The sequence below is a fragment of the Mauremys reevesii genome, linkage group 25 (genome assembly GCF_016161935.1).
Source record: "Mauremys reevesii isolate NIE-2019 linkage group 25, ASM1616193v1, whole genome shotgun sequence".
Classification (NCBI taxonomy): Eukaryota; Metazoa; Chordata; order Testudines; family Geoemydidae; genus Mauremys; species Mauremys reevesii.
This window is the reverse complement of record NC_052647.1, coordinates 19,238,332-19,265,641: the sequence shown is the minus strand read 5'-3', so window position 1 is coordinate 19,265,641 and position 27,310 is coordinate 19,238,332. Positions and strand designations below refer to the sequence as shown.

Sequence of the window (27,310 nt, the reverse complement as noted above, 5' to 3'; positions counted from 1 at the left end):
GCCTTGCTGCTGGGACAGCTCTCAGCTCCTTCTGCCTGCAATGGCTGGATCCCCTTCTCCACTGATGACCTCAGAAGGGGAGTAACTTGACCCCATCCCGCAGCAGGAGCCGGTGAGTTAGGAGGAGGCGGTAGAGAGAGGTGGCACCTCCCCTGGGAAAAGCAAACAAGGGAGGCAAAAAAATCATTGCCTGTGCTATCGAAATCTGAGCCAGGCACCTCTTAATGAGGTGAGCTAAGAGGCAAGGATACAGAGGTGGCTGTCACTCTTTTCCTAGTCACGCCCTGTAGCGTGCTGTCTATCTTTAATAACAATCCCCAGCTCTTCTATAGCGCTTTCTGTCAGTGGATCTCAAAGCATTTTACAGATGAGAGCAATAGCATGATTCCCATATTACCACTGGGGAAACTGAGGCACAGAGCAGAGAGGTGACTTGCCCAAGGTCACCCCAGGTCTCCCAAGGCCCAGTCCAGTGTGGTGTCCACTAGCCCACACAGGTTCCAACCTGATCCAGCATCGATGGATCCATGTGGACGAGGGACCCGATTCCCCTCCTTAATGTAGCAAATTCCCAGACTGGATCAGCCCCAAGGTCCATCCAGCTCAGTGCCCTGTCTCTGACATTAGCCAGCACGAGAACCCCACAGCAGGCAGATGTGGGATAATCGGCCCTCCCATTAAGGGGATGAGGGCCGTATTATTTGGACACCTAGGGGGGAAGCTTTCAAAAGCATCCGAGAGTCCATGGAACTCGTGCTTCTAAATCTCTTAGGTGCTTCTGAAAATCTCCTCCTGACCATATATTTTAGAGACATTTTTGTCCTCTGGTTTCTTGTCTTCTGCTCCCATAGAGAAACTGAGCTGTGGGGCGGGGGGGATTTGGATCAGCCCATAAGGCAGCCCCAGAAATCAGGGGCAGCAGAGGAGTGTATCCAGATCCTTTCTCTCTGTTACGAGATGAGTTACTGCAGCAGCAGCCAGGTGGGTGGAGATCAGCAGTGATTTCTGGGAGGGCTAAACCTGAAAGCAGAATCACACAGGGGTGGTCGGGTGGGCAGCTAGACTGATATATCATTTAATAAAGAGGCAACAGCAGGAAGAGCTGAAACATGGCTGGGTCCAGGATTCCGGAACACCAGGAACGGGTCTCTTACAGACCAGAGCGTATGGCCTGTAAGTGCCCGAAAGGACAGAAAAACAGAGAGATCTTAACAAAAACTGGGCAGTCACGCTTAAGATTGTCACCAGACTGTGGGTAAAGTTCTACTGGACCAGGGAGAAGAGGACAAAGCAATCCCCCTTGTTCTCAGCTGTATGGAGCACGGCAGACATGCAGAGCAGATGAACCAATCGGGATGGCTTTGAGGTGGCACATGACAAGGATATTTGGGGCCAGATTTTCAGTGTGTTGGGTGCACGCTGGGTCTTTTTCTCATTTGCAAATTTGGCCGGTTGCGGTTTGTAAAACCTGGCCCTTAGCTGAGTGCCTCAATTTTGTGCTGTATACAGTATAACTTATTCCCATCTGGACCAGCTCTTGTGGGACAACATGATCCTCCCAGTAGAGGACTGGACCCCAAATTTTCCCCTTACTTACACGAGTGGAAATCAGACTTTTCTGGTTTTCCAGATTTCCCCCAAATCAATAGGATTCTGCACCTAGAACATTCCCTGAGATTCTGGACTAGATGAGACGCGGCATTCAGAAGCTATCGCATGACTGATGGAAAGACAAATAGCGAAATGCCACTGAGTTGTGTACAGAGCTTCCCCTTGCTTGACCAAAAATCAGCAAAGCCTTAAAATGCCCCTCTCCTGTGATGCCTGCAGAACACTAGACAAAGGCTAGACAGCTGGTGTGGGGATCACATTCAATCCAGTCTTGCCAACCCGGGGGAAGGGAAGTGCCTCCCAAAATCATGAGATTGGCTAAAAAATCCTGGGATTCAAAAAAATTAGGGTTAATTTAGAACCTTTAGGGGTCACCTTTTTCAGTTTTTCTCTACTACTGCGAAGGCTAGAAACAAACTTCATTTTTTTAATGCAAACGGAGATTCACACCGAACCCCATGACTCCAAGAGCTGGGGCTTTAAGAAATCCCAACTATCGGATGAGTCTCTGCACACTGCACTGTTACCTTAATCGTCTCCTCCCTGCCCCGACTGTTGGGGTATGACAAGGTTAAGTAAAGTATCATGGTAATAGGGAGTAAAGGCACAGGCAGGCACTGTTTCTTTGCTTGATAAAGGTGCCATCCTTCCCCCTTCCTTTCTGCGTGTTAAGGATAGATAAGCATTGCAGCTGCATAAGGAATGTGGTTGTCTGAAGGATCCTGTGTATGTGAAGAAGTGTTATCTTCCTCCCTCCCTTCCTCTCCCAGCTATAAATGAGCTTGGGGTCATGGCCCCTTCTCCTTCCTCTGTGAACTGCTGATTAAGGGAACTTGTGGCTACAATTATTGCAAAGAAATGTATCTTCAGGGTAAAAATGTCTGTAGCATATGCTTAATGCTGTAAGCAGGGGCGGGGATAATTATATTCGGTATATAGCTATTAATATTCATTAGATGGGCATTCATAGAATCATAGAGTATCAGGGCTGGAAGGGACCTCAGGAGGTCATCTAGGGCAAGCCCCTGCTCAAAGCAGGGCCAGTCCCCAGACAGATTTTTGCCCCAAATGGCCCCCTCCAGGATTGAACTCACAACCCTGGGTTTAGAAAGCCAATGCTCAAACCAGCACTGAGGGTGTGAGTAGAGAGCCCAAGGGTGATGAAAGGCACTTATGTTGGCTTCCAAGCATTAGGTTATGTATGAAGCTACACTCTCTTTTGAATGCCATTTTCAGTTTTGGTCAAGTCACTCCAAATTCGGATTGCTAACCCTACACTGCATCTCCTTGAGGCACAGCACATTTCAAAAATCAATCCCAATGACTACGTGGGAACTTGGAGCATTTAGAAGAATCCACCTTTAAACAAAAAGCTGTTCTTAACCTCCGCTATATACTGTGCCAACTATTTAGACCAATGTATGGAATAAGTGGGACTCTGGCTCCTAGCCCTGTATGTGCATTCCTCTAGATCACATGACCTCTAGGCGAGCACTATCTCCACTTTATGTATTTTAATTAAGCAGGGGTGGCTCTAGACATTTCGCCGCCCCAAGCACGGCGGCATGCCGCGGGGGGGGGCTCTGCCGGTCGCCAGTCCCGCGGCTCCGGTGGACCTCCCACAGGCTCCTCCGAAGCCGCGGGACCAGCGGACCCTCCACAGGCACGCCTGCGGGAGGTCCACCGGAGCCACGGGACGCCGCCCTCCCGGCGACCGGCAGAGCCGGCATGCCGCCCCAAACACACGCTTGGCGTGCTGGGGCCTGGAGCCGCCCCTGTAATTAAGCCATGTCTACACTAACGAGCTTACAATGGCATAGCTGGACCGATGCAGCTGTGCCACTGTAAGATTGCTTATGTAGCCACTATGCCAACAGGAGAGAGCTCTCCCGTCGACATAATAAAACCGCTTCCACAAACAGCAGTAGCTATGTCAGCTCTCCTGCCGACAATGTGCTGTCCACACCGGCACATCTGTCAGTGTAATTTATGTCACTCAGGGGGGTGTTTTTTCACACCCCATAGCGAACTAAGTTATACTGACAAAAGTTGTAATCTAGACACGGCCTTAGTCTGTACCCACGTGGGAACTGACTGACCCGCCATAATGCACATCTCGGTGCCATGTACAAGTTGGGCCCTTTGTATACCACAGCGGTTCCAAGAGCTTTCTAAGGCATGCAAAGCAGCTGCTTTGCACGTGGAGACCCTCAGGTGTGCACAATACCATCGTACATTTCTGGACTCTCACATCCAGCGAGCGCTGATTTCTTAACACAGCATGTGACACTAAGAATTTCACAGGGATCGTAGCACACACAAGTTGGTTTAATATCCAAATTCCAACAGGAAAACATTCAAAAGTCGTCAAGGATACCAATCTTCTCCAAGATAGATGAAAACAAACAGAGGGTTTCAAGGCCACGCTGCTTGGGAGCGACAATAAATCAAAACACACCAAACAATTAAAATTATCTCCCAAACGCGGTCAGAGTTGCCTCAAAGGCTCCAGAAAAATTCTACCGGGGTTTATATTATTAACTAAGGGTTTCGAGGGTGTTGTAGTAAATGTGGGGTTCACAGATTCACTTAGCTCAACGAGTGTCACGTGATTAACTCGGGGCTTACTCAACAACTGTGTCGAGGGGAACAAGTAACGGCATAAAGAAATCCGTTTACTCAATCCGCCTCCGGGTCAGCCTGCTCCTTCCTTCCATCTCCAACAGTAACCGACTCCTCTTCAGAGCATGGGGAAGCTGCTACGTGGAACCAGGGGAGCACCTTGGAAAGCCAGCTCTTATGGGCTTCCAGGCGTGGCGTAGCAGTAGAGAAACAAGAGAGCCCAGGCTTTCTCCAAGGATACAGAAGAGAAGATGAATGAGAACCAGCAACAAGGTAGGGCAGGGGTAGGCAACCTATGGCATGTGGCACGCGAGCTGATTTTCAGTGGCACTCACACTGCCCGGGTCCTGGCCACCAGTCTGGGGGGCTCTGCATTTTAATTTAATTTTAAATGAAGCTTCTTAAACATTTTTAAAACCTTGTTTACTTTACATACAACAATGGGTTAGTTATAGATTATAGACTTATAGAAAGAGACCGTCTAAAAACGTTAAACGTTCTAAAGACGTACGACCAGCACGCGAAACCGTAAATCCGAGTGAATAAATGAAAACTCGGCCCAGCACTTCGGAAAGGTCGCCGACCCCTGAGGCAGGGCGTTAAAGGGAGCTATGGGTGATTTACACCAGCTAGGGATCAGGCCCCTACTGATTTCAATGGAGCTATGGCAGATTTCCACCCGCCGGGGCTCTGGCCCCGCGGATTTCAGCAGCGCCCCTTGGTACAGCGCCGTGCGCCGGAGACTGAAGCGCGCTGTGCCCGCGCTAGGCGGGCGCTGTTACCGCGGGACGCGCTCCCCGGGCGCTGCGCACCGCGGGGCAGCCTCGGCGGGTCCCCGGGCTGCGCGCGGGCTTCCCACCATAGAGCGGCAGCCTCCGCCCGCTGCCGGAGCTCACAGGCCGGGGGGGAGCGAATAGAGCAGGGACCTTCCTGTTCCCAGCCTCCTCCGGCTCGCTGCAGCCCCCGGGGAGCCTCATCCTGCAGCCCCCGCGCGCCGCCCGGGAGAGCGCCCCGAAGCCGAGACCCCGGGCCCGTCCGCTGCGGTGAGCCGGGGCCGGGCGGGCGCAGGGAGAGGCTGCCCCGGGGGGAGGGAAGCGCCGAGAAATTGCTGCCCCTGGAGCCTGGAGGGCGGGGAACAGGGCCAAGGCGGCTGCACCCCCCTCCAGCCCCTTGCAAGCGGGAGGGGAGGCGGCACGGCCTAAGGGGCCAGCAGGCTACCGAGGGGCTTGCAACGCGCCCGTCCCCGGGGCCTGGAGGAGCTGAGCAACGGAGTCTCCTGGGCGCGTGCCCCGACCTGCTGGGCTTCCCAGGGGAGAGAGGGGTTGTAGGGACGGTGCCCGCCTTGGCAGCTCGGCTCCAAACCCCAGTGCCGCGTGCCAGGGTGGGGGGCACCCAGGGGTGTGCGCTGTAGTGCAGCCGTGGATTAGCGGGGTGCTGGGGAGCAGGGGCTGGGATCCCTGGATGGTGGGGGGAGAGGGGCTGCAGGGGAGCAGGGGCTGGGATCCCTGGATGGTGGGGGGAGAGTGGCTGCAGGGGAGCAGGGGCTGGGATCCCTGGATGGTGGGGGGAGAGGGGCTGCAGGGGAGGGGATCCCTGGATGGTGGGGGGAGGGAGGAGCAGCAGGGGCTGGGATTCTGGATGGGGGGTGCTGCAGGGGAGCAGAGGGAGGGATCCGGGATCACAACAGGGGCTGGGGGTCCAGGATCTGGGGTTTGTTGCTGGTGAACCTTAGCTTAGTTCTCTCCCGTGGTATTATTCCGATTACTTTATATTACGTTACCACCTAGGGGCTCCAGCCAGGATCAGGGCCCCATCATGCCAGGGGCTACGCCGACGAGGTGCAAGGGAGAGTCCCTGCCCTGAAAAGCTCACGCGCTAAAGACAAAGTTGGGAGGGGAAACTGAGGCACAGAGCAGGGCGGTTACTAGCCCAAGTCACCCAGCAAGCTCATGGCAGGGCCAGGAATAGCCCGAGACCACAATGAATTGATTTTGCTGGTTGTTGCCCCAAAAGAGATCTGAGCTTTGTTTCAAGAGGCTTAATTCAGGGCAGAGGCTGGTTCTGAGCCAGCCAAGCCCCCTTGTGCATGGAGGTCCTTCCCCGGAGCACGCCACCCTCTGCCCTTCAACTGTCCTAGGATCCTGAAGAATTTCCCTGCGCCCTATCCCATCTGCTGGGATTCCTCAGCCTTTGGGGGCGGGGGACGACACATTGTAACAAAGCCTCAGTGACTGGTTAGCAAACCCCGTTGTCACCTACCTATTTGCCTTGTGTCTTTCGTTCGGGCTCAGGATTTCCCGGTTCCTGAGCCTCACGTGATAGTCCGGATGGAACAAGAGGGAGAGCCACGTGTCCGGGATTCCCAGGACTTGAGGGAAGCGGAGCTGCCAGGAGGCACCTGTGCAGGTGAGGGAGATGTGGAAGCAGCCCCTGGACATCAGCATGCCAGGGAAAGAGAGGAAATCCCAACACAGCTGTTGCAAGCAATAAAAGGGTGGCTTTGTCTCCCCCTAGCAGCTGCAACGTGTATTGCGGTATGCCTCTGCGCTAATGGGCCTGATTCTTTAGAGCAGGCCTCAGGGGCTTATGTTTCAAGAGCCAGTGTGGCCTAGTGGATAGAGCAGTTGTCTGGGCTTGAGAAGATCTAGCTTCTATTCCTGGGTCTGCTACTGAGCTGCTGGGTGACCCTGGGCAAGTCAGCGCGCCTCAGTTACTCCAGCTGTAAAAGGGAGAATAAGACTGACCCGATTGGTAAAGCGCTTTGAGGGAACAAGTGCTGTGTAGGAGTTAGGTATTATCCAGCACCCTGCAGCTCCAGCTAAGTGTCTTCCAACAAGCTGCTTCTCATCTAGTTCAATACTACGGGCACCATTTCTCTGCCTATGGCAGGTGTCAGGTCTAAGCTTTCCACCTGTCCTCATTGACTTCCACTTCTATCCCCTCTCTGCACCCAGCTGTTCTGGAGGTGATCCCAGGTTCCCAGCAACCAAGTCTAGGGGGAACTGGGGGAGAGATAGCTCAGTGGTTTGAGCGTTGGCCTGCTAAACCCAGGGTTGTGAGTTCAATCCTTGAGGGGGCCATTTAGGGAACTGGGGTAAAAATCTGTCTGGGGATTGGTCCTGCTTTGAGCAGGGGGTTGGACTAGATGACCTCCTGAGGTCCCTTCCAACCCTGAGATTCTATGCTGGATATTTACAACAATCTTTCTCCAGTTTATTACTCGTAATGATTCCCCCAAACGAGCGGAGGGCCCCCCGGTGGTAGGTGTTGTACAAAAGGGAGAGGCAGTCTATTGTATTGATATGGCTCCCATCACCGTATCACGGCCGTTAGCGGTCATCCTCCCAGGCAGAGCAGGGCCGTCCCGCCCCCCACCAGCGTACACGTGGGAACAGAGAGGCTGAGGACTTGTACGCGGTCACACGGGTAGCGGAGGAGGAAGTTGTACTGAGATTTCCTGGATGCTAGTCAAATGCGCTAACCATTGGGCCACCTTCCTTCTCCAGCACCCCCCTCCCCTGAAGAGTTTATAATGGCCCATTGCCTCCTGGTATCCAGTGAGAGTTAGGCACCTAAATACATGTGAGGATCTGGGTCCAATTAGACAAAAGGTGGGAGGAGAAACAGAAACACAGAGAGGGAAAGTGCCCTGCCCAAAGTGGTGGCAGAGGCACTAATAGAAGCCATGTCTCCAAGTGTCGGTCCAGCACTGCCCACTAGTCTGCACAGCCTTCTCTGTGTTTAGCCCGGGACTGGATTCTCTCTCTCTGTTCCAGCCACCGATGGAAGTGCGAGTGAGAACGAGGGGGAGATGCCCCAAGAGGGTGGCGCTGAGCCGCAGGGGCCCGTCTCTGAAAGCCTCAGGGAGGCTGTCTCGCAGAGTCCCGATCCGGAGAAAGCTTGCGAGAGTCAGGGCCGGCCGGAAAGGCAGCGGAGAAAGACCCCGGGCAAGAGGCTGGTTAAATCCGCCACCCAGTGCGAGAAAGGCTTCCGGAAACTCAAGGACATCCTGGTGCTGCGGCGATCACATTCCCGGCTGAGACCCACCATCTGCAGCGAGTGCGGCAAAGGCTTCAGCCGGAGCTCCGACCTCATCCGGCACCAGATCACCCACACTGGTGAAAAACCCTACACCTGTGCCGACTGCGGCAAAGGCTTCAGCCAGAACTCCAATCTGGTGACCCACCAGCGCATCCACACCGGTGAGAAGCCCTACCAGTGCAGGGACTGCGAGAAACGCTTCAGCGAGAGCTCCGCCCTCATCCAGCACCAGCGCACCCACACTGGTGAGAAACCCTACAAGTGCGGGGAGTGCGGGAAGCGCTTCAGCGTCAGCTCCAACCTCATCCGCCACCGCCGGACCCACACCGACGAGAAGCCCTACATATGCATCGAATGCGGCGAGAGCTTCCGCCACAAGTCGCAACTGAGACGGCACCAGAAGCTGCATGTGGCATAGAAGGCGGGGGGGAGAGGGGGAGAGATCGGATACAGAACAGGTGGTTGGGTGGGGTGCGGGGTGGGGGTTGTGAGATGGGGGATTCCTTGCAGGGAGGGGACGGGGGGTGGCATGGATGGCTTGGGGGACGCTCTGTTGCTTAGGGACAGCTGGCGGTGGGATTAGATGGGAGATGGTTCCTATTTACTTATGCTCTTTTGACCAAGGCTGGAGGCCTAGGTGAGTTGGGTGCGTGATTCCCGTTATATTGTCAGATAATTTTGAAAATGCCGAAAGGATTTAGGAGCTTACGTCTGGTTGAACGACAGTGGGGCTTGTGGCTCTTTAAGCCCCATCGACTTTGCTCCGAAATCCCTCAGGTGACTTTGAAAATCACACCCTAGAGGGGTGCTTAACTCCCTTTGGCGCCTTTGAAAAATCTAAGCCTCAGTTTCCCGAGAGAGACTCCCCACCCAGGGGCTGTCACTGCCTTATTGGTGAAACTGGGCAATGCCGAACTGTCCCGAGAATGAAATCAAAGAGGCGGCGCAAACTACACTGACAAAGCAGCAGCGAGAGGACGTCGGGAGCACCCAGCAGTGGCGAGTGGCAGACCCGAAGGAGAGCGGTACGCTGACATTGCAAAGAACGCCAGGATCCTGGGATCCATGATGGAGATTCCTAGCATCCACCCAAAAGGTGGGAATTCAATGTAAGGTGAGAGAGTAAACCACCAGGCCAAAGTCAGAGCCATGGCTGGATCAGGAGCACATGGGTGTCTATGTAGCATATTGAGCAGCTGTGCATAGTGTTTATTTAGATACATTCTAGCATTAGTGCCACATAGCACTAGGACCTGGCATGTGCTCAACTGTGTTTTAAGTCCCACTGAAGTGAGAGAGAAGTCGCCGTCCCAGCCTCCTAACAGTTTAGTTTAACAGCCCTGATTCAGGCACGCACGGGCTATTGTCACATCTCCTCTCTCTCCAGGTGCATGTAACGGCTCCGTTCCCGTGTCAGCCTGCTCAGATGGTCCAGGCACTGTCCCAAAACATCACTGAGCAGCGGGAGGCTGATGAGCATGGCTCTGAAGGAACAGCAGAGCAAGGGAAAAGAACGTATTTTGAGGGAGGCCTTTCAAACAAGATCTGAAATCCAAGGAAGAAAGTTTTTTTTTAAGGAAAGACAAAGCTTTGCATAAGGCAAATGCTCTTGAAGTGATATCCAAAGACGTTCTCAAGATCCACCTAGTGAAGAGAAACCTTCAAAGGTTCTCTCCTCTTCTGGAGCCGTTCCAAAGAATGGAAGGTGTATCTGTGGCCTGAAAAGAGCAGGAAGCAGCTGGAGATTGAGGTTGTGAATATGGCTTGAAGAAGGGACAGAGATCTCTCTTGACCAGAGCTGAAGGTCCACGTGAACATAGAGAGGAAGGTGATGGAGAATGACGGAAACAGCACAAGCCAAGAGCAATCACCATTGTATAGTGCAGTGTTTCCAAAACATGTGAAAGCTGAGCCCCGATATTAGCAAAATGAAATCAGTTGTGCCCTGCCACCGCCACCACCACTGTGTGTTGTTAAAAGCTGTACCCAAGCTGAGCGGTGGATTGTTGATCTTCATCATCTGACCCAGCCTTGCTTCACATACTTCAGTGAGCCTCGAAATAGCTCACAACACTGGTATTTAAAGCATCGACATTGGCCTCTGAGCTAGTACCTGTTGAAATGAACTGGGCGTGGAGCTTTTGTTTCAGGCTCTCTGCAAACTCAGGTAGGTGTTGCTGCTGCATCAGCTTCCAAGGTTTTCTTCGCAACCATAACAGGTGAGAATCTGGAGAAGAGTTACAAGGTCCGCCCGCCCTTTCCTCCGGCTAATTCCTCACACACCCCATTTGGGACATACACTTCACTCATTGGGAAACACTGATAGGCTGGATTCTCTATGGAGGTAAAATCCAGGCTGAAAAGGAAGGTCGATGAACATGTGAATGAGGTGAAAATAGACCTTACCCAAGATGGAAGCAGAAGCTCATATAACTGTGCATGGTTGTCTCCACCACACCTCTGTTCAGGTGAATGGTGATGATCTTCAGCTTAGTAAAGACCTGCCGTCATTAGAGCAGAAAAGTAGGTCCACCTGCTGAGATGAGGCTGAAGGAAGTGGAATGGAGGATTAGCTGATGGCGAGAGGTTGCAAGTGGAAAGAGCAGGAGCTGATGCCAGGGATGAAGGGTCCTTGAACGTCACTTCAATCCAGTGGACGAAAAGTGGCAGAATCAGGGCCCCCGGCTGCAGACAGAGGGTAGGGACTTACCAGTAAAGCAGTAGTTCTCAAACTTTTGTACTGGTGACCCCTTTCACATAGCAAACCTCTGAGTGCAACCCCCCCCTTATAAATTAAAAACACTTTTTAATATATTTAACACCATTAGAAATGCTGGATGCAAAATAGTGTTTGGGGTGGAGGCGGACAGCTCACGACCCCCCATGTAATAACCTCATGACCCCCTGAGAGGTCCCGACCCCCAGTTTGAGAACCCCTGGTGTAAAGGGAGCCATAAGAAATCCTAGGAAGAGTGCAAAGGCACTGATCTGATGATGGACTTTGCAGAGCAGAAGGCTGGGAATTCATAGATTCAGATTTTAAAGCCAGAAGGGACCAACCTGAACCTCCTGTCTGACCTTCTGCATGACACAGGCCAGAGAAATTCCAAACAAATGAGGATCTGGGTGCAGGAACGTGCAATGGCCGCAGCAAAACCAAAACCAAAGTGATGGGACAAGTCAAGGAAGATCGCCAGGAATGCCGAGAGACCTGCTGTAAATATTTAAACAAGGACAACTCCTTTGAAAAAGGGCTGGAACTAAAGAAAAATAACATTTTTTCCTTTTAAATAAAAGGTGGAGTCTTTTCATGAGATGAATGTTCTTAAGATGGTGTCTGGGAAATCTGGAGACCATCACAGTGAGTGAAGAGGACCCTTCAGAGGTTCTTGGATCTCACTGAGCGACTCAGGATAGCTACTCAATCTGAACTGGCTCAGATCCAAACTCAGTGGCATCTATCAAAGCAAGAAGAAATCCACAGGATCCAAGCACAAAATGACAAGCAAGTTGAGAAGATCCCGGGGGATAAAATTAAAGGAGTTTCTTGGAGATTTAGAAGAAGACACAGGCAGGGAAAAACCTCAAGTCTAGGAAACCGATGAAACAAGACTGCATAAGTAGAGAATGGTGCGGTCCTTAAACATCAGCCTTTGATGACTACTGTCATGGCCACATGCCCTGGAGCAAACTGGAATTTGATCATGAAAACCACCACCGGAATCCAAGATTTTAACTGTCCAAAAACCCAACAAAACATCAATTGCGTCGTGAACCAAAGTTCTGAAATGGAGACTCTAGCTGAAACGTTGGAGGATGGACGAAATCACTAGCAGAAGAGACTCGAATTCCGATGGCAAGGGATACCGACGCTGTATCGAACTGGTACCTGTTTGGTGAAAGACCGAGATTTGGATCTTGAACGAGGGTATTCCCACATGCACATATGTATATCACTGTAATAGAGACAGATGTTTTTTAATGTCTGAGGCAGACTTAGCTTAGAGAACTATAAAATACAGTGTCAGTGTACATAGGATTTAAGAGTAGCATGGTTAACTATATAGCTAGGGTAGAATAGGTTCATAGGTAGATACAAAGTAACATGGGGATGAGAAGTTCTTCAGTAGAAACCCTGAACTCTGGAGGTTCAAATCCCGATCCAAACTATCCAAAGACTCATCTCCGGTTCAGAGTAGAGCCAGTTTAAGGCCGGGAAGCTGAGTGAGGGGCCCGATTCCAATGAGAATCAGGCCCCTAACTCCCTTAAGCACCTACTGCCAATCCCAGCATCTGATGAGGAGTGACTGCAGCAGAGGCTAGAATAGGTTTGGGTTTGGTTTAAGCTGATTAGACCTTTTGTACATACCTTGCTTTGAGCTACATTGCTCGCAAAGTGTTGCATCCGCCCTGTACTGATATAAGTGTGTAACGGAGCATCCCGGGGTGCCAAGCTGCGGCTGGGCATTCTGGGAATTTTTGCAATAGATTGTGGGATACTTGCCAGTGGCTAATGCAATTGTGGGACATGGGGTCAAACTCCCATGATCCTTCCTCCCAAAACCCATCATTAATCTGGTTCCCACTAACCATGCTCTGGGCAACATTGAATTAAGAGTGTCCACATGGGATTGCACCATGTCAGTCTATGTATAGGCAGCCAACCCCCATCTCCACTCCATACTCCTCTAATTTCAAGGGGATGTTTTGTGGAGGGGATGGAGCAGCAGAAGCCGGCCTGTTCTTTAATGAGAGAGGAAAACTAGGACAAGCGTAGTCGCATTTATATGCTAGGCACTTCTGCAGCGTCTCGGTATCTCTCTTTTTTTTTTTTTTTTTTTTTTTAAAAATGAGCAGTAGGTTACTCACATCCATGGTCTTCGAGAGCAATCGCCTGGCCACGGCTGGAGAAAGAGGAGCCTCCATTTCCATTGCTCCCAGCCGGCAGCTGGGGTCAGTTTAAAACTCTCTTGTGGAGAGTTTGCTGCTGTTGTGAGCAGGGCAGTTGGCATGCCGCTCGGTAACATCCATTGCACCATCCGGTGCCTGAGTCTTGCCCTAGAAGCCGGGATAAAACTGCAGACAAACGGCTGCTGGTAGATGTTGAATAACTTGTAGGATTTCGGTTCAATAAACTAGTGGCTACTGTTTTTTTTTTAATTAAAAACAAAACAAAACCTGTTCCATGGCGTCTGGTTTCATTCTTGTCTTTGCCCCGACGGATCAAAAATCATTGACCACCTCCTCCCCCCCCCCCCCCAAAAGCATCAGATTGGCCTAAAAATCTTGAGATATGAAAACCAATAATAAATTGTACCTGTGCTTTTAATTTGCTGTCAGGGCGTATGGGGTCCTGCTTTCCAGCTTTTCTCCACAACCACGAGAGCTAGACACTGACTTTTGAAATGGAGACTGAGCCTCATGACTTTAGGTGGGGCTTTAAGGAAAATAACTCTTGTGAGACTAGGCGCTACTGAGCTCTCTTGGGATGAGATTTTGCAAAAAAGGCTGTGAGGATTTGAGTCCAAGTTCCCCTTCATTCTTATGGGAGTGGGGTCCCTAGATCCGTTCATATGACTCCAAAATCTCAGGTCTGGTCTACACTAGACAGGTTGGCATAAATGTGTTCCTCAGGGGGGTGAAAAATTCACCCTCCTGAGTGGCATAGTTAAGCCAACCTCAGTCCTGTGTAGACAGCACTAGGTCAATGGAAAGAATTCTCAGGGAGGGGGATTATGTACGCCAACGGGGGACCCCTCCCCTCAGAGTAGGTAGTGTCTATACTGAACCGCTACAGCAGTGCAGCTGTAACATTTTAAGTGTAGAGAAGCCCTCACCCTGACTGCGTGGCTGGAAAGCCAGCGCTGCAGCAGCACCTGTACGCTCCCATCCACCAGATCAGAGAAGTTTGGGTTTTGCTTTCCCTGTTCCTCTGCATTATAGCTTCTGTGAGAGCCGCCACATGGGGGATTGAACCAGGGAACGCCAGCGCAAAAAGCAGGAGCTGCTCTGGCGTGAGCTAAAGAGTTGGGAGTCCCTGCTTAGCTCTGTAATGGACACGCATCCTCTGTGGAGCAGACACTGGGTGAGATGTGCAATACACTTCAGGGGGTTACACCTCTGCCGTTATCTGCTGCCCTCACGTATTACAAAGTCAAGCACCTTCCTCCTCTCTCCCGGAGAGGGGGATTTGGAGTTCAGCCCTTTTCTTCCTGCTCCTGTTACGCAGGGCGCTTGCTGGAACCTGCCACAAAGAGCACGAGGGGGGAGAGGGGGCAGGACTGGACTTAGTGGAAAACATGCAAAGGGAAAAAACCATGAAAGCGGGGGAAAGAACCCCAATAATCAGCTCAGTTCTCCATCACTGCACGTCTCGCCTCATGCCACGCAGGTGGGAAATGAGCAGCACGGTACCCGCCCACTCGCCTGCGCAGCGTTTGCAGGCTGGTGTCAAGGGCGGGACAGCTGCAGGCCAGCACAAGCCGCTGCCCCAGGCTTTATTTTTATGGGCCGAGCGATGGCCCTAGTGGTTTTGGTGGGAACCGGGCGAGCCCCATTGCCACTCGCGTCAGGCCCACCGAGGGCCCCTTTGGTGCTGGAGCCTGGGGAGGCTCTCAGCCCCTCCTCCCTCCCCAGGCCCAATTAACCCTTTACAGGCTGCAGGTCTGGTTTAGCTGCTTCCCTCCATGAGACAGCCTTAAAAGCGAGCGTGCCACTTAAAGCCTGCTGCAAGCTGCCGGCGCGACAGACCCCAAAGGCCAGGCGTGCCGCACCTGGCTCGGATCAGTGGGTTCAAAGGGTGGCTGTTGCCAATGGCGGCCCTAGGAAATTGGTATTTGATTAGGAATTTCCAATGTTTGCCCCAACCTGGACCCTGGGATTTTTAAAGAGGTGAGTGAATCGTGCCCGTGGAGGGGAGAGCGAAGGATCCTGCTGCTTCCCCTGCAGCAGCTTTGGAGGTCGAGCTGGGAGCAGGTGCCGCCTCGCTGACCATCCCTGTGACATTGACAGAATTAATGCAATGCCATGGGCAACACGAGGGGCCCAGGCAGGCCCCCACCGTTACTGCTCTGTCTGTGGGGCAGGGGGAGGGGCAGTAGAAAAGCAGAGACCGGTCGTGTCAATCAAATAAACGGTCTGGTTGGTGATAATTGGACGTGTTTTATTAGCTTAAAAGCTGGGGCAGGCGGTGGCTTTCCGGGGCACAGCTGATTGGCCGGCCAAAACCGCAGCTCGTTTGGTCAGTAAATGAAACGCCGTCTGGGATCCCTGTCGCAGCCCACCCAGGCAGACAGTGCGGCTGCGTCTCCGGTTAGCGGCAGGGCCAGCTACACAACCCTGCTGGGCCATCTTCCCTCGGGCAGCAGACGCTGGCCCACTTAGCATCAGGATGCTGGATCCCAGCCCCGACCACGACCCCACTAGGGGGTGTCATGGTGCTGCCCCGTAACCCTCCTCCGTTACTGCCACACCGCACGCATGCAAGAGGAGAGACGAACAACCGGGCCAGTTTTCACGCTGGGTCTGGTTCCTTTGCTGTTCACCCCTCGCCTCTGCCTCTCAGCCATCTCTGCAGGCGGCGGCAGCTTGCAGGGGTGTTGGGCGACCAGTCAGTCCAGCCCTGTAGTTGATTTTTTTTAAATTTTAAAGTGCCAGGAATATTATCTCACGCAGTCTTTCTGTTTAAGTCCGTGTGGCCTGCTGCTTTAAATCAACCATTAGAAGAGAAGCTGATTTAACCCACACTCAGAGTGGGGGCTGGTGCCTTCTAGTGGTAACTGGGAGGTTACATGGTCTTTACATCTGCGACATTGTTTCCGCAGCCCAAGGTATGTCACAGGCCGGAGTAGCCCTGCAGAGATACAGACGAGTAACAATTCTTTAGATGTTTAAAAATTCAGCCTGCAGGTATAATTAGTAACAATCTGGACTACGTCATTTTCCACAAGACCCTCCTGTTTGCTTGGCAGGATTTTGACCTGTATTCTTCAGCCACATCTTTAGTATAAGCATCAGCAGCGTCTAGTTAAGGTTGCCTGATGCTTCTCGTTATAAGAACCTGTTTTCAGTTGCTTATAACTTTACCAAACTTAACCCTTGCGAGCTGAAATTTCCCGAGCTGCTAAGTTGAGCCAATGGTTTCTTACCTGCACTGTTAAAAAAAACCTGCCTTATTTCTAGTCTGAATTTGTTTCGCTTCAACTTCCAGCCACTGGCTCCTGTTATGTAGTTGTTTGCTCGATTGAATAGCTGGCTATTGTCAAATGTTGTTCCCCGGGTAGGTACAGCCGGACTGTCATCAATCTCTTTGTTAAGCTAACCAGATCAGCTCCTTGAGTCTTCACCATAAGGCATGTTTTCTAAACCCTCACAGCTCATCTCTGAACCAGCTCCAATTTATCAACAGCCGTCTTGAACTGTGGACAGCAGAACTGGACCCAGGATTCCAGCAACACGCACCAGAGGGTTGACAACTTTGTAATATTTAAAAACCGGACACTCCATCAGGAGTGCTGGAACCTCCCCCCCCTTCCCCCGGAGGTCCCACCCCTCCTCCCCCAAGGCCCTGCCCCCCAGTCACTCCTCTTCCCCCAGCCCCCCCTCACTCGCGGCTTTTCCTCTCTCCTCTCCCTCAGCCCAGGTCGGGTGGGTCTCGCTTGCAGAGCCGAGGCTGGGAGCTGCAGCTGCCCAACGCAGGTAGGAGGTGGCCCCAGCTGAGTAGGGGCTGGCGCAGGTAAGGTGACCAGATGTCCTGATTTTATAGGGACCGTCCCGATTTTGGGGTCTTTTTTCTTATATAGGCCCCTATTACTCCCCACCCCCATCCCGATTTTTCACACTTGCTGTCTGGTCACCCTAGGTGCAGGTCCCTGCCCGCAGTAACTGGACTTTAGGTGTCCGGTCAGTAGCTCTGACTGAACACTGTCAGGCCCCTTTTTGACTGGACTTTCCGGTTGAAAACCAGACATCTGGCCCCCCTCTCGCACCAGTGCCAAACACAGAGGTAAAACACCACGACTGTTCCTACTGGAGATTCCCCTGTTTGTGCATCCAAGGATTGTATTAGCCCTTTTGGTCACAGCACTGCACCGGGAGCTCATTATCCACCACAATCCCCAAAGCCTTTTCAGACTCACTGCTTCCCGGGAATGAGTCCCCCATCCTGTAACTATGGCCAACAGTCTCTGTTCACACGTTTACATGTAGCCCTATTATAATGCACATTGTCTGCTTGCATTCAGCTTACCAGGCAATCCAGCTCCCTCTGTATCAGTAACCTGTCTCCTTCATCATTTACCATTCCCCCCAGAGTGTGTGTCACCTGCAGATATCATCAGTGATGCTTTTACGTTTTCTTCCAAGGCATTGGTAAAAACGTGACACAGCTTAGGGCCAAGATTCGATCCCTGCGGGACGCCACTGGAACTAGACCCAGTTGATGATGATGATGATTCTCTGTTTACAGCTGCATTTACAGACCGATCAATTACCCAGTGTTTAATCCATGTAACGTGGGCCATGGTCATTTTATAGCAGGGGGTCTCAAACTTTTGTACTGGTGATCTCTTTCACACAGCAAGCCACTGAGTGCGACCCCCCCCCCTATAAAAAATATATTAAAAAGTGTTTTTAATTAACACTATAATAAACTTATTGCTGGAGGTGAAGCGGGGTTTGGGGTGGAGGCTGACAGCTCACGGCCCCCTCAGGGGTCCCGACCCCCAGTTTGAGAACCCCTGTTTTATAGCATTCACATTTTTCTAATCAAAATGTCGTGCAATGCCAACTCAGACGCCTTCCAGAGGTCTAAGTCTAATTACATTAACTGTCACCTTCATCAATCAGACGTGTAACCTCCTCAAAAATATACAACCCGTTAGTCTGACAGGATCTATTGTCCATAAATCCATGTTGATGGGCATTAATGATATGACCCTCCTTTAACTTGTTAATCCAGTCCCATATCAGCCACTCCATTATCTCTATTTCAGGGACTCCCTGCAACACCCCCCTTCACATCCTCCCCCAGGCCAGGGGCTCTAAGCATCCCTCATGACACCCCCATGCCAGTGGCTCCGTGTGCCCCCTATTTCCCCCTCTCCCCCATGCCAGGGGCTCCATGTCCCCCTTATTTCCCCCTCTCCCCCATGCCAGGGGCTCCGTGCACCCCCTATTTCCCCCTCTCCCCCATGCCAGGGGCTCTGGGTTAATGGATGTTCCCCATTAACCCCGCCGTCAGGAGCTCTGTGTGTTCCCTATTTACCTCTCCCCCTCCAGGGACTCTGTGCCCCCATCTCTCCCTCCCCTGCCAGGAGCTCGGTGTGCCCCTCATTCTCCCTAGGGTCTCGGTTATGCCCCCATTAGCTCCGCCCCCCACGCCAGAGCTTCTCTGTCCCCCCCCCACGCACACACCTGGGCACTGTCCACACATTTTACCCTGGATCAAGGCTCAACAACCGCTGCGGTCGTCGCCCCCCCGCCCCATGCTTATGTATTGGTGCTCCCCGGCCGCGCGCTCCCCCCGCCGTGCACTGCTCTCGCCCGGCGCTGCCTCCTCCAAACCCTCGTCTTCTCCCGACCGGGGCACCTCCCCCGCCTGCTTCCCCTCCCGCCGGTGCGTGCGGCGGTGCCGGCTCAGCGTGGCGCTCTGGCTGAAGATGCGGCCGCACTGGGGGCAGGCGAAGGGCTTCTCGCCGGTGTGGACGCGGCAGTGGGCAGCCAGGTGGGGCCGCTGGCTGAAGCGCTTGCCGCACTGGGGGCAGGGGTAGGGCCGCTCGCCGGTGTGGGTGCGCTGGTGCAGGATGGCGGCGGAGCTCTTGCCGAAGGCTTTGCCGCACTGCTCGCAGCGGTAGGGCCGCTCGCCGGTGTGGGTGCGCTGGTGCTTGAGGAGGTTGGAGCTCTGGCTGAAAGCCCGGCCACAGGCCGGGCAGCGGTAGGGCCGCTCGCCGGTGTGGGTGCGCTGGTGGCGGATCAGGGTGGAGCTCTCCCCGAACCCTTTGCCGCACTGGGCGCACCGGAAAGGTTTGTGGCCCAGGTGGCCTCTGCGGTGTTTGAGGAGGTTGGAGGTCTGGCTGAAGCTCTGCCCGCACTCGGGGCACTGGTGGGGCCGCTGGCCCCAGTGCATCTGCCGGTGGGTGCGCAGGTGCTGGCTCTGGGAGAAGCTCTTCCCGCACTGGGTGCAGAGGAAGGGACGCTCGCCCGTGTGGACGCGCTGGTGGGCCAGGAGGTGCTGGCTCTGGGCGAAGGCCTTGCCGCATTCAACGCACCGGTAGGGCTTCTGACCCAGGTGGGCGCGACGGTGACGCAGCAAGTTCGAGCTCAGGCTGAAGGTTTTCCCGCAGTCGGCGCAGGCGCTGGGATGCCGGGATGCCGGTGGGTCTAGGAGATCCCGCTCAGTGGGGTTTTCCCCGGCCCCACACAAGCTCTGCTGGGAGATGTCCTCTCCAGGTCTCCTGGTAGCGATGTCTTGGAGATCCCACTCTGTGGAGTTTTCCTCAGGCCCGCACAGACTCTGCTGGGTGACATCCCCTCTGGGTTGCCTGGCCCCCCGTAGGGTGGTGGAGGGAAGGTGATCTTGCTCCACAGGGTTTCCCCCTGCCCCAGGCTGGATCTGCTGCGAGACGTCCCCTCCAGTTCTCTCTGCTGACGCCCCGCGCGACTCCGCTTTTCCTGCGCCCTCCTGCAGCGGGGTCTCCTCTGCAGTTTGGCTCAGGATCTGGTGATCTGCTGGCATGAAAAGGAGACTCCAGATGTGGCTACGTTGCTCTTTAAAGTACTGACATGTTCCCTGATACTACAGTCCCCCTCCCCCACTCCTGATGACCCCAGGGTAACTTCCCCACCCCAGCCTATCTAAGGTATTTACTATGGTCCCCATCACCTCTGTATCTGAGCACCTCACACTCTCTGATGCATTTATCCTCACAACCCCTGGTGAGGCAGGGCAGCGCTATTACCCCATTGTACAGATGGGGAAACTGAGGCACCGAGACTAAGGTTATATAGGCTACACAGCAATAAAAGACCCACGGCACAGCTGCGGCTGCCGGGGTCAGCTGACTCGGGCTTGTGGGGCTCAGGCTGTGGGGCTAAAAACTGCCGTGTAGATGCTCAGACTTGGGTTGGTTGCAGCCCGACTCTGAATCCCCACAAGGAGGTTGGATCTCGGTGCTCAGACTCCAGCCTGAGTTTGAACGTCTGCACTACAATTTTTAGCCCTGCAGCCTGAGCTCAGCAAGCCCGAGTCAATTGACCCGGGCTCTGAGACTCGGTGGCGTGGATATTTTATTGCCAAGGGTACATTTACTCTGCAATGTAATCTTGGGTGCAGACTCAGGCTTGAGCCCAACCCCCATCTACACACAATTCTGTCTGACTCAAGCCTGGGCCCCGGGACCCCACTGGGGGATGGGTTGGAGCCTGTGGGTCCAGCTGGGACTCTGGCCCAAACTCCATCGTTTCGCAGTGAGGACGCAGCTAGACCCTCAGACCCTGAGTCGGCCAATCCTATCCCACAATCCCACGGGCCGGGGTTCTTTGACCTTGCTATCCCAAGAGTAGCCAATCGACTCCCAGGAAATGGAACCAATCCTCCGGTTCAAATACAGCAGCTCGGCGTCGAACCCTTCCATTTCATTCTGACCCCTGAGCGGCAAACGCCGTGAACCGCCTCCTGCGTTTGCAATCGCCACCAAGCAGAAGAAATGCTTTGCCGAGCGCGATGCTCCCAGGAACACAGGCAGATTTTGGAAAATCTCTGGTGCGAGCCAAGCAAACGGTTCGGTTTTAGTAAGAGCACCGGGAATGCCCACGCCCACCAGGAGATAGCGAAGAACGGAGTCACTGGACCGCAGACCACTGCCTTTCTCTGCTAGATTAAAGAGACCTTTAGTATCTAGCATCTTCTCCCTGGGATGGTACTTTATACACTGTAATCAAATCACATCTGGATCTTCTGTTTGTTAAGCGAAACAGACCAGCTCCGTCAGTCTCTCACCGTAAAGCATTTTATCCAGCCCGCAAATCATTTTTGTGACTCTTCTCTGCACCCTCTCCAATCGTCCAAAGTCTGTTTAAAATGTGGACGCCAGCACTGGATGCAGTATTCCAATACCAGTCTCCCCAATGCCGTATACGTAGGTAAATTCACCTCCCTACCGACTCCCTACTCCAAAGCAATTTTTCCAGCCCTCAAATCACTGTTACTTGTGAACTTCCTGCAAATACTCAGACAAGCATTCACTATTCACTGCGGGTGAAATTCACTGCAATGCAGAGGCTCACTCAAGACCCATTAAACTACTAGGGCTGAAGGGGGAATTAAGTAGTCCATAGACCCAGTGCTGGCCGTCTCACACACACGAGAGCTCCAGAAAAGCAAATGATTGTAGATCAAGCCTAATTGCCACTTGGGATCCTCCAGAAACAATCCAAACACTTCCTCCCCTTCTAGTTCTGATTATTCATTACCTTTGCTGGCACCTCTTTGATTCAGCCATTCGCTGGGGTCCGGGAGAATTGAGACACAGGGTTCTTCCCTGCATTCCATGAGAGAGATGGTGTCAGGATTAGGATCACACAACCTGCAAAAGGAGGGTGGGAGAAAATAGGAGGTGCTGCGACTTGCTAAATATCTGCAGAGCAGCGGCTTATTTATTTATTTAGCCTGAAAATAATAAAGACGCCTATTGAAGGCAGAGCTGGCTGACAAAATGGATTTTTTGGTTCTCTGGCCATTCTAAAAAAATAAATAAATAAATTCAGTTTTGGTTGAACACTTTTTTCAAAATTTTTGACAAACTGAAAATACGATCACTACGAACAAAGGGGGGGAGGGTTCAAGCATTTTTTAATGTTTTTGATTGCTTGAATTAAATTCAAGAAAATGTTGATAAATTGAAACCTTTTGTTTTGAAAAGGTCAAAAGGAAATTTTTAAAAAAAATTTTTAGGTTTTTTTTGACAAACAATTTGGCAAAATCGACACAAAATTGTGAAAAGTTTTGGTGTTGCCAATTCTGCATTTTCCACCAGAAATTGGGTGAAAATTTCACCCAACTCTACCAGAAGGCTCTAGGTGCCCTAATATAATTAATTGTATAATAAGAACAGTGAAATTAAAACCAGTGTTTAAATAATCGATTCTACAGAAACTGGGCCAGCCAGTCACCTTCCCCCTTTGTCATCCAGATCTATCCATTGGCTCTCAGCCTTAGCTATACTGCAACCTACCTTACCACCACCACCATCATCTAGCCATAGAGGGTGGTCATGAGTCTCTCTGTTCTGGTGCGTCCCCTCTGGGGTTGAGCACAGCTGCTGCTCCATGAGCAGTTGCTCCAGGGTGCATGTAGCCCTAATGACAACATACGATGTGTTTGGCTCTGTGAATGGTCCACAGAGGATAACTCCCTGCTATTAATAACAATTAGCAGAGTTACACCTTCAGCGTGAGTGACTGCAGTTCAGTCCTGTGATGCACATGATCATATGTTCAAATCCTGCTGATAAGCAAGGAGAGGAGTTGCTATAACACCATATTTGCCATGGCTGCTTTTTGCACTTCTGAGAGGCAGCGTGGTCTAGTGGCTGGGTCCCAGCAGCCCTGAGTTAGAACATAAGAAAGGCCAAAAGGACCGTGGTCAGACCACCAAAGGTCCATCCCAGTATCTATCAACAGTGCCATGTGCCAGGTGTCAGGTCCCAGAGAGTGAACTCAGCAGGCAATGATCAATCTCTCTCTCCTGCCCATCTCCTCCATCTCCTGACCAGAGGCTAGGGAGGACACCATTCTACCCATTCTGGGCTATAGCCATTTATGGACTTAGCCACCATGAATTTATCTAGTCCCCTTTAAACATTGTTATAGTCCCTAGCCTTCACAGCTCCTCAGGTAAGGAGTTCCACAAGTGACTGTGCGCGATTTTTCCCAGCCCTGCTACCGAATTGTTGTGCATGACCTTAGGCAAGTCACTTCCCTGCTCGTGCCTCAGTTTCCCTTCCCTTCCCTTTGCCTGTCTTGTCTCTTTAGGAGGTGCTCTCTTTGGGACCGGGGCCGTATTGTAATACACAATCATTTCTGCCTACACCCTTTTTCACCAGGATCCTGCAGTTTCTTCAGCTGCAGCACCTTCCACCGGAGCAACTCGGCGCGTGTACCAATCCCACACCACCACCCAGCGCGAGGGCGACGTTACCATCCCTGCGTGGCTGGTGGGGAAACTGAGGCACGGAAAGACTGGGTGGAGGGAACGACAGGGCTGAAGGCTGCACAGTCCGCCCCCACGTGTTTTTTCTTCTTCAGACAGCTGGCCCTCCTCCTTTCTCCTTCCCCCAGCTGCCACCCAGGCGCCTGATCCCGTTTCTCTGGTTGCTTCCTCCAGGCAGCAGTCCTCCCCTCTTCCTTTGCTTTTCCCCTCCCCTAGGGCTGCCTCCCCCTGGCTCGGATCCTCTCCGCCCCACTCACCGCTCCTGCTGGGGGATGCTTGAGTGTCTTGGGCTCTGCGGGCAGAGGGGCGTCCCCACCGGAGTTGGGGGATCCAGGCAGCAGGGGCTGCCAGCAGCAGAGCTCAGGCACCACCAGGATTCAGGCAACAGGAAGGTCCTTGCTGCATTAAATCCCCTCCTGCCCTGCACTATATTTCCTCATCCCCACCGGGAGAGCTGGAGGATCTGAGACCTCTATGGGGTTAATCCTTCTAGGGCGAAACTGACCACCCCACGCAGTGGCCAGTGCACCTGTCCCACCCTTCTGCACCTCACCCCTAGAGCAGCTGGGGTGGTGGGGGAACTGGGTGAAATACAATGGCCAGATTGGATGATCGAATGGTCCCTGCTGCCTTTAAGCTATAAAACCTGTGCCAGCCTCCAACTCCAGGCACCTGTTTCTGTTTGCCAGTCGGAAACTTTAAAGGCATAGAAACAGGAAGTTAAAGGGAAAAAGCCCTTCACGGGCAGCAAGGGAGATTTAGGCTAAATATCAGGAAGTGGCAGTTCTAGCAACATATTTTTTCCTGAAACCCCACTGTGAAAAAACAAATATTACTTTTTTTTTACCCACAATCTTTCCTTTATTGGCATTTTGATGGGATTTTTATGGCATTATCAGCTCCTGCAATTTTGTCCCAGACAACGTGATATTTGGTGGTTTTCTTAAAGCCCCAGCTCCTGGAGTCCTGTTATTATGGGAGAGACTTTTTTTTAAAGGTATGTTTCTAGGCCTCAGGGTTGCAGAGAAAAGCTGGAAAACAGGACACCTAAAGGCTCTGAATCTAGGAGGCAAATAAAAGAACCTGGAAAAAAAGCAATCTCGTGATTTTTCAGGCCTGCACCATGATTTTTGAACATGTGGATTTGGCAGTGCTGATTTCACAAAACAGAGGTTTATCCTGTGCTTAAAGTGACCTGAGAAAAGGGTGGGGAGTTCTAGCAGGACCTACGAGAAGCTGACTGGTCAGACAGTGCTTAAAGCGTGCCCCTTAGTGACCTGGTTTGGGGTCTGTGACCCCTGGCAAACCCTCCCCTACCCACACACATACCTTAACCACTGTGTTTAACGCTCCTGTGAAGCAGAACCCTCTACTTCCTGGTGTATGGTTAGAGCAGTAGCTTAGCCCTGAGAAGACCTGCAATCAGTTCCCCACTCTGCCATAGACTCCCTGTGTGACCTTGAGCAAGTCCCTTAGCCTCTCTGTGCCTCCATTTCCCCATCTGTAAAACACCAACAATAGCCATGCATTCCAGAAGGGGGGTGGGGGGAGATCACTGCAGAGTGTGCTGTGCCCCAGTACTATGCTGATGGCGGCCAATACCAATACCCGAGTTAGAAACTGATCTCACAAGCCCTTATGCACATGCTTAACTTTGTGACAACGAGTCATGGTATTAAATTCGACCACAGTTAGGCTGCTGCATCCCCTCATCTGGTGCCTCTTGTCTTAATACTTAGATGGGCAGGGAGCATCTTTTTGTTTTGTGTTCGTACAGCGCCTTGCACAGTGGGGTCGTGGGCCACAACTGGGCCTTCTACGCACTACCATAATACACCTAATAAATAACATGCAGTGCCCAGCATAATGTGGCCTTGGTTCCTGATCAGGACTCCTAGGTGCTGCCATAATGCACCTAATACCTAGTGCAGTGGGATCCTGGCCTATGACTGGGGCTCCTACACACTATGGTAATACAAATAATAAAAAAAGAACAACTCAATTAAAACAAATTCTTTGCAGGTTGAGGGCCTTAACTAGCCTATTGCTACCACCAGCACCATAATATAGTTCCGGGATAAGGTGTTGAAAGCGTTATTGTATTTGCACATGGAAATTATTAGGTCAGATTTAGAACCATTTTTTTTTTTTAATCCCCAGTGTTTTGAGTGGTGGCGTTTTTTCCTGGGAGGAAAAGTGTTTTACCTCCACTCCCTCGCCGCTAACAACCCCCTGCCCCATCTTCGCTAAATCTTCCCTAAGAAATTCACCCTTGGGCCAAGCCCGGCCCTGGCAAATGTCAACCCAAGGTGTGTGCACAAATTCTGAGCAAGGCGTGTGCAAAAAATTCTGAGCAACCGGAATAGGGAGTTTCAGTGGAAACAGGCAGGAGTTTTAACGCTGGAGGGTTGCTTCATGATCCAGCGATGATGCAAGCTGCTCTGGAGATTTCACGCACCACTTTAGGAGCGCCCCAGACCCGATTTATCCCACAGTAAATACTTCATTCCCCCAACCAGTGACTTAAGGGATCTGACCCAGAGAGCTGCCAGTCCCAGCGATCACAGGCAGCACAGCCGGGGGGATTGGATAGAGGAGGGACCTTCCTGTTCCCAGCCACCCATTCAACCCTGCGGTCTGCTGGGAGCTCCCGGATCCCCAGCCCCAGTGGAGACACCCTGCACCGATTGCTTTCCCCAGCTGGAGCGGTGAGTTGGGAAGGCGCAGGGAGAGGCAGCCCCCGGGGAGGGGCAGAAACCAACAGCAGAGACGAGGCGTGGCTGGGATGAGAGTGAAAGAGGGGGGGATCGGAGCCAAGGAAGGGGAGCGGGAGCCTGGCGCGTTGCTGGGGATGGAGCAAGGGGACGATCCAGGCTGCGGGGGGGGCTGTGGCTGCGGTGGATGGAGATACCCCGGCTGAGCGCACGGGAATCCAGCCCCCCTGGCTTTGAGATCAGTGGGTGGCTGTCACCTGGGACCAGCCAGGCCCAGCCGCACCTTGCTGGGGATGATTCACCGTAGCGTTGTTCTCCTTGCTGCCTTGCAAACAGTTACTGCAGGCGGAAGAAATTCCTTGGTCTTATAAAACTCAGAGTGATTGTTAAATGCGTTGCGGTAACGCCTGGCGGGCCCAACTGAGAGCAGGGCTGGGTGGGCGCTGCATGGGCAGTCCCTGCCCCAAAGAGCCCTAAACGGAGCAAGGGTGGAGGGGAAATGGAGGCACGGGGGGAGGGTGACTTGCCCAAGGTCAAACAGGAGGTCAGTGGCAGGGAGGGGGCTAGAGCCTGTATCTCCCGGGTCTTGGATGCTGATTGTATGCGAGTGCAAAGCTCTGGCTGCTTGCAAGTGACCTGTAAAGGGCTTAAAATATATGGGCTGGTACTTCTTTATTTGAATTGCTCCCATCGTGCATAAACGTGGCCTGAGGAACAGCAGGGTTGCATTCTCAGCTCTGCCCTTGGGCTGCTGATCCTCGATCTTCTTTTGGCAACTCATTTCATTGCTCTGTGCCTCAGTTTCCCCACCTATCAATGGGGAAATCTCTCTTTTGTGGAGTGCTTTGAAATCTCTGGTGTAACGTGCTAAGTATTCTTATGGCAAGGGTACGTGGTAACCCACGTGCTGTGTTCCTCTGAGAATCTGGCCCTTAGAGTTGGTGCTGATCCGTCTTGAAAATGAGTGTGACTTTCAGAAGGAATCATTCACAGGTGCTGCGTTGAGCCTGCTGAATTTTTTTGTTTTTTATCATCAGAACTTTAAAAAAAATCTTTTTAGGACTGAAATGTAAATTTTCACTGCCAAAAAGTGATTTTGCATCAAACGTTTCTG

At 52.4% G+C, this 27,310-nt stretch overlaps 2 protein-coding genes across 8 annotated transcripts in view; one reads left to right on the top strand and one right to left on the bottom strand.

Annotated features, from left to right (window-relative positions):
* Window positions 1-27,310, top strand: part of LOC120390890 (zinc finger protein 501-like) — a 40,650-nt gene continuing 13,340 nt past the window's right edge. The window contains exons 1-4 of one of the 2 annotated variants that reach the window (XM_039513856.1): window positions 1-112; window positions 4,338-4,506; window positions 6,525-6,639; window positions 8,010-8,683. In XM_039513856.1, the coding sequence (XP_039369790.1) occupies window positions 4,489-4,506; window positions 6,525-6,639; window positions 8,010-8,683 (807 nt within the window). In that variant the 5' untranslated portion in view covers window positions 1-112; window positions 4,338-4,488. Of the gene's footprint in view, window positions 113-4,337; window positions 4,507-6,524; window positions 6,640-8,009; window positions 8,684-26,105; window positions 26,191-27,310 lie in introns of those variants that run through there. The other variant, XM_039513853.1, reaches the window with a different exon arrangement.
* Window positions 15,917-24,128, bottom strand: LOC120390889 (zinc finger protein OZF-like). Of its 6 annotated transcripts, none has more exons than XM_039513845.1 (5): window positions 23,740-24,122; window positions 22,506-22,629; window positions 21,745-21,857; window positions 18,767-19,998; window positions 15,917-16,126 (listed from the first exon to the last, which is right to left on the bottom strand). In XM_039513845.1, exons 2-5 carry the CDS (start codon window positions 22,523-22,525, stop codon window positions 16,109-16,111), a joined length of 1,383 nt encoding a protein of 460 aa, XP_039369779.1. In that variant the 5' UTR covers window positions 22,526-22,629; window positions 23,740-24,122; the 3' UTR covers window positions 15,917-16,108. The 6 variants fall into 6 exon arrangements, 4 of the variants coding, with proteins under 4 accessions (XP_039369779.1, XP_039369778.1, XP_039369781.1 ...); XM_039513844.1 differs by having other exon boundaries at window positions 18,767-20,001; window positions 23,740-24,120; XM_039513847.1 differs by lacking the exon at window positions 22,506-22,629 and having other exon boundaries at window positions 23,740-24,116.

What these genes read in the sequence shown, in the direction of transcription:
- LOC120390889 (XM_039513844.1), bottom strand. Translation starts at nt 22,525, where the DNA reads ATGATGGTGGTGGTGGTAAG. An exon ending in ATGATGGTGGTGGTGGTAAG is followed by an intron (nt 21,858 to 22,505) that starts GTAGGTTGCAGT and finishes CTCCTTTTGCAG; the next exon opens with GTTGTGTGATCCTAATCCTG. An exon ending in TCAAAGAGGTGCCAGCAAAG is followed by an intron (nt 20,002 to 21,744) that starts GTAATGAATAAT and finishes TTTTCATGCCAG; the next exon opens with CAGATCACCAGATCCTGAGC.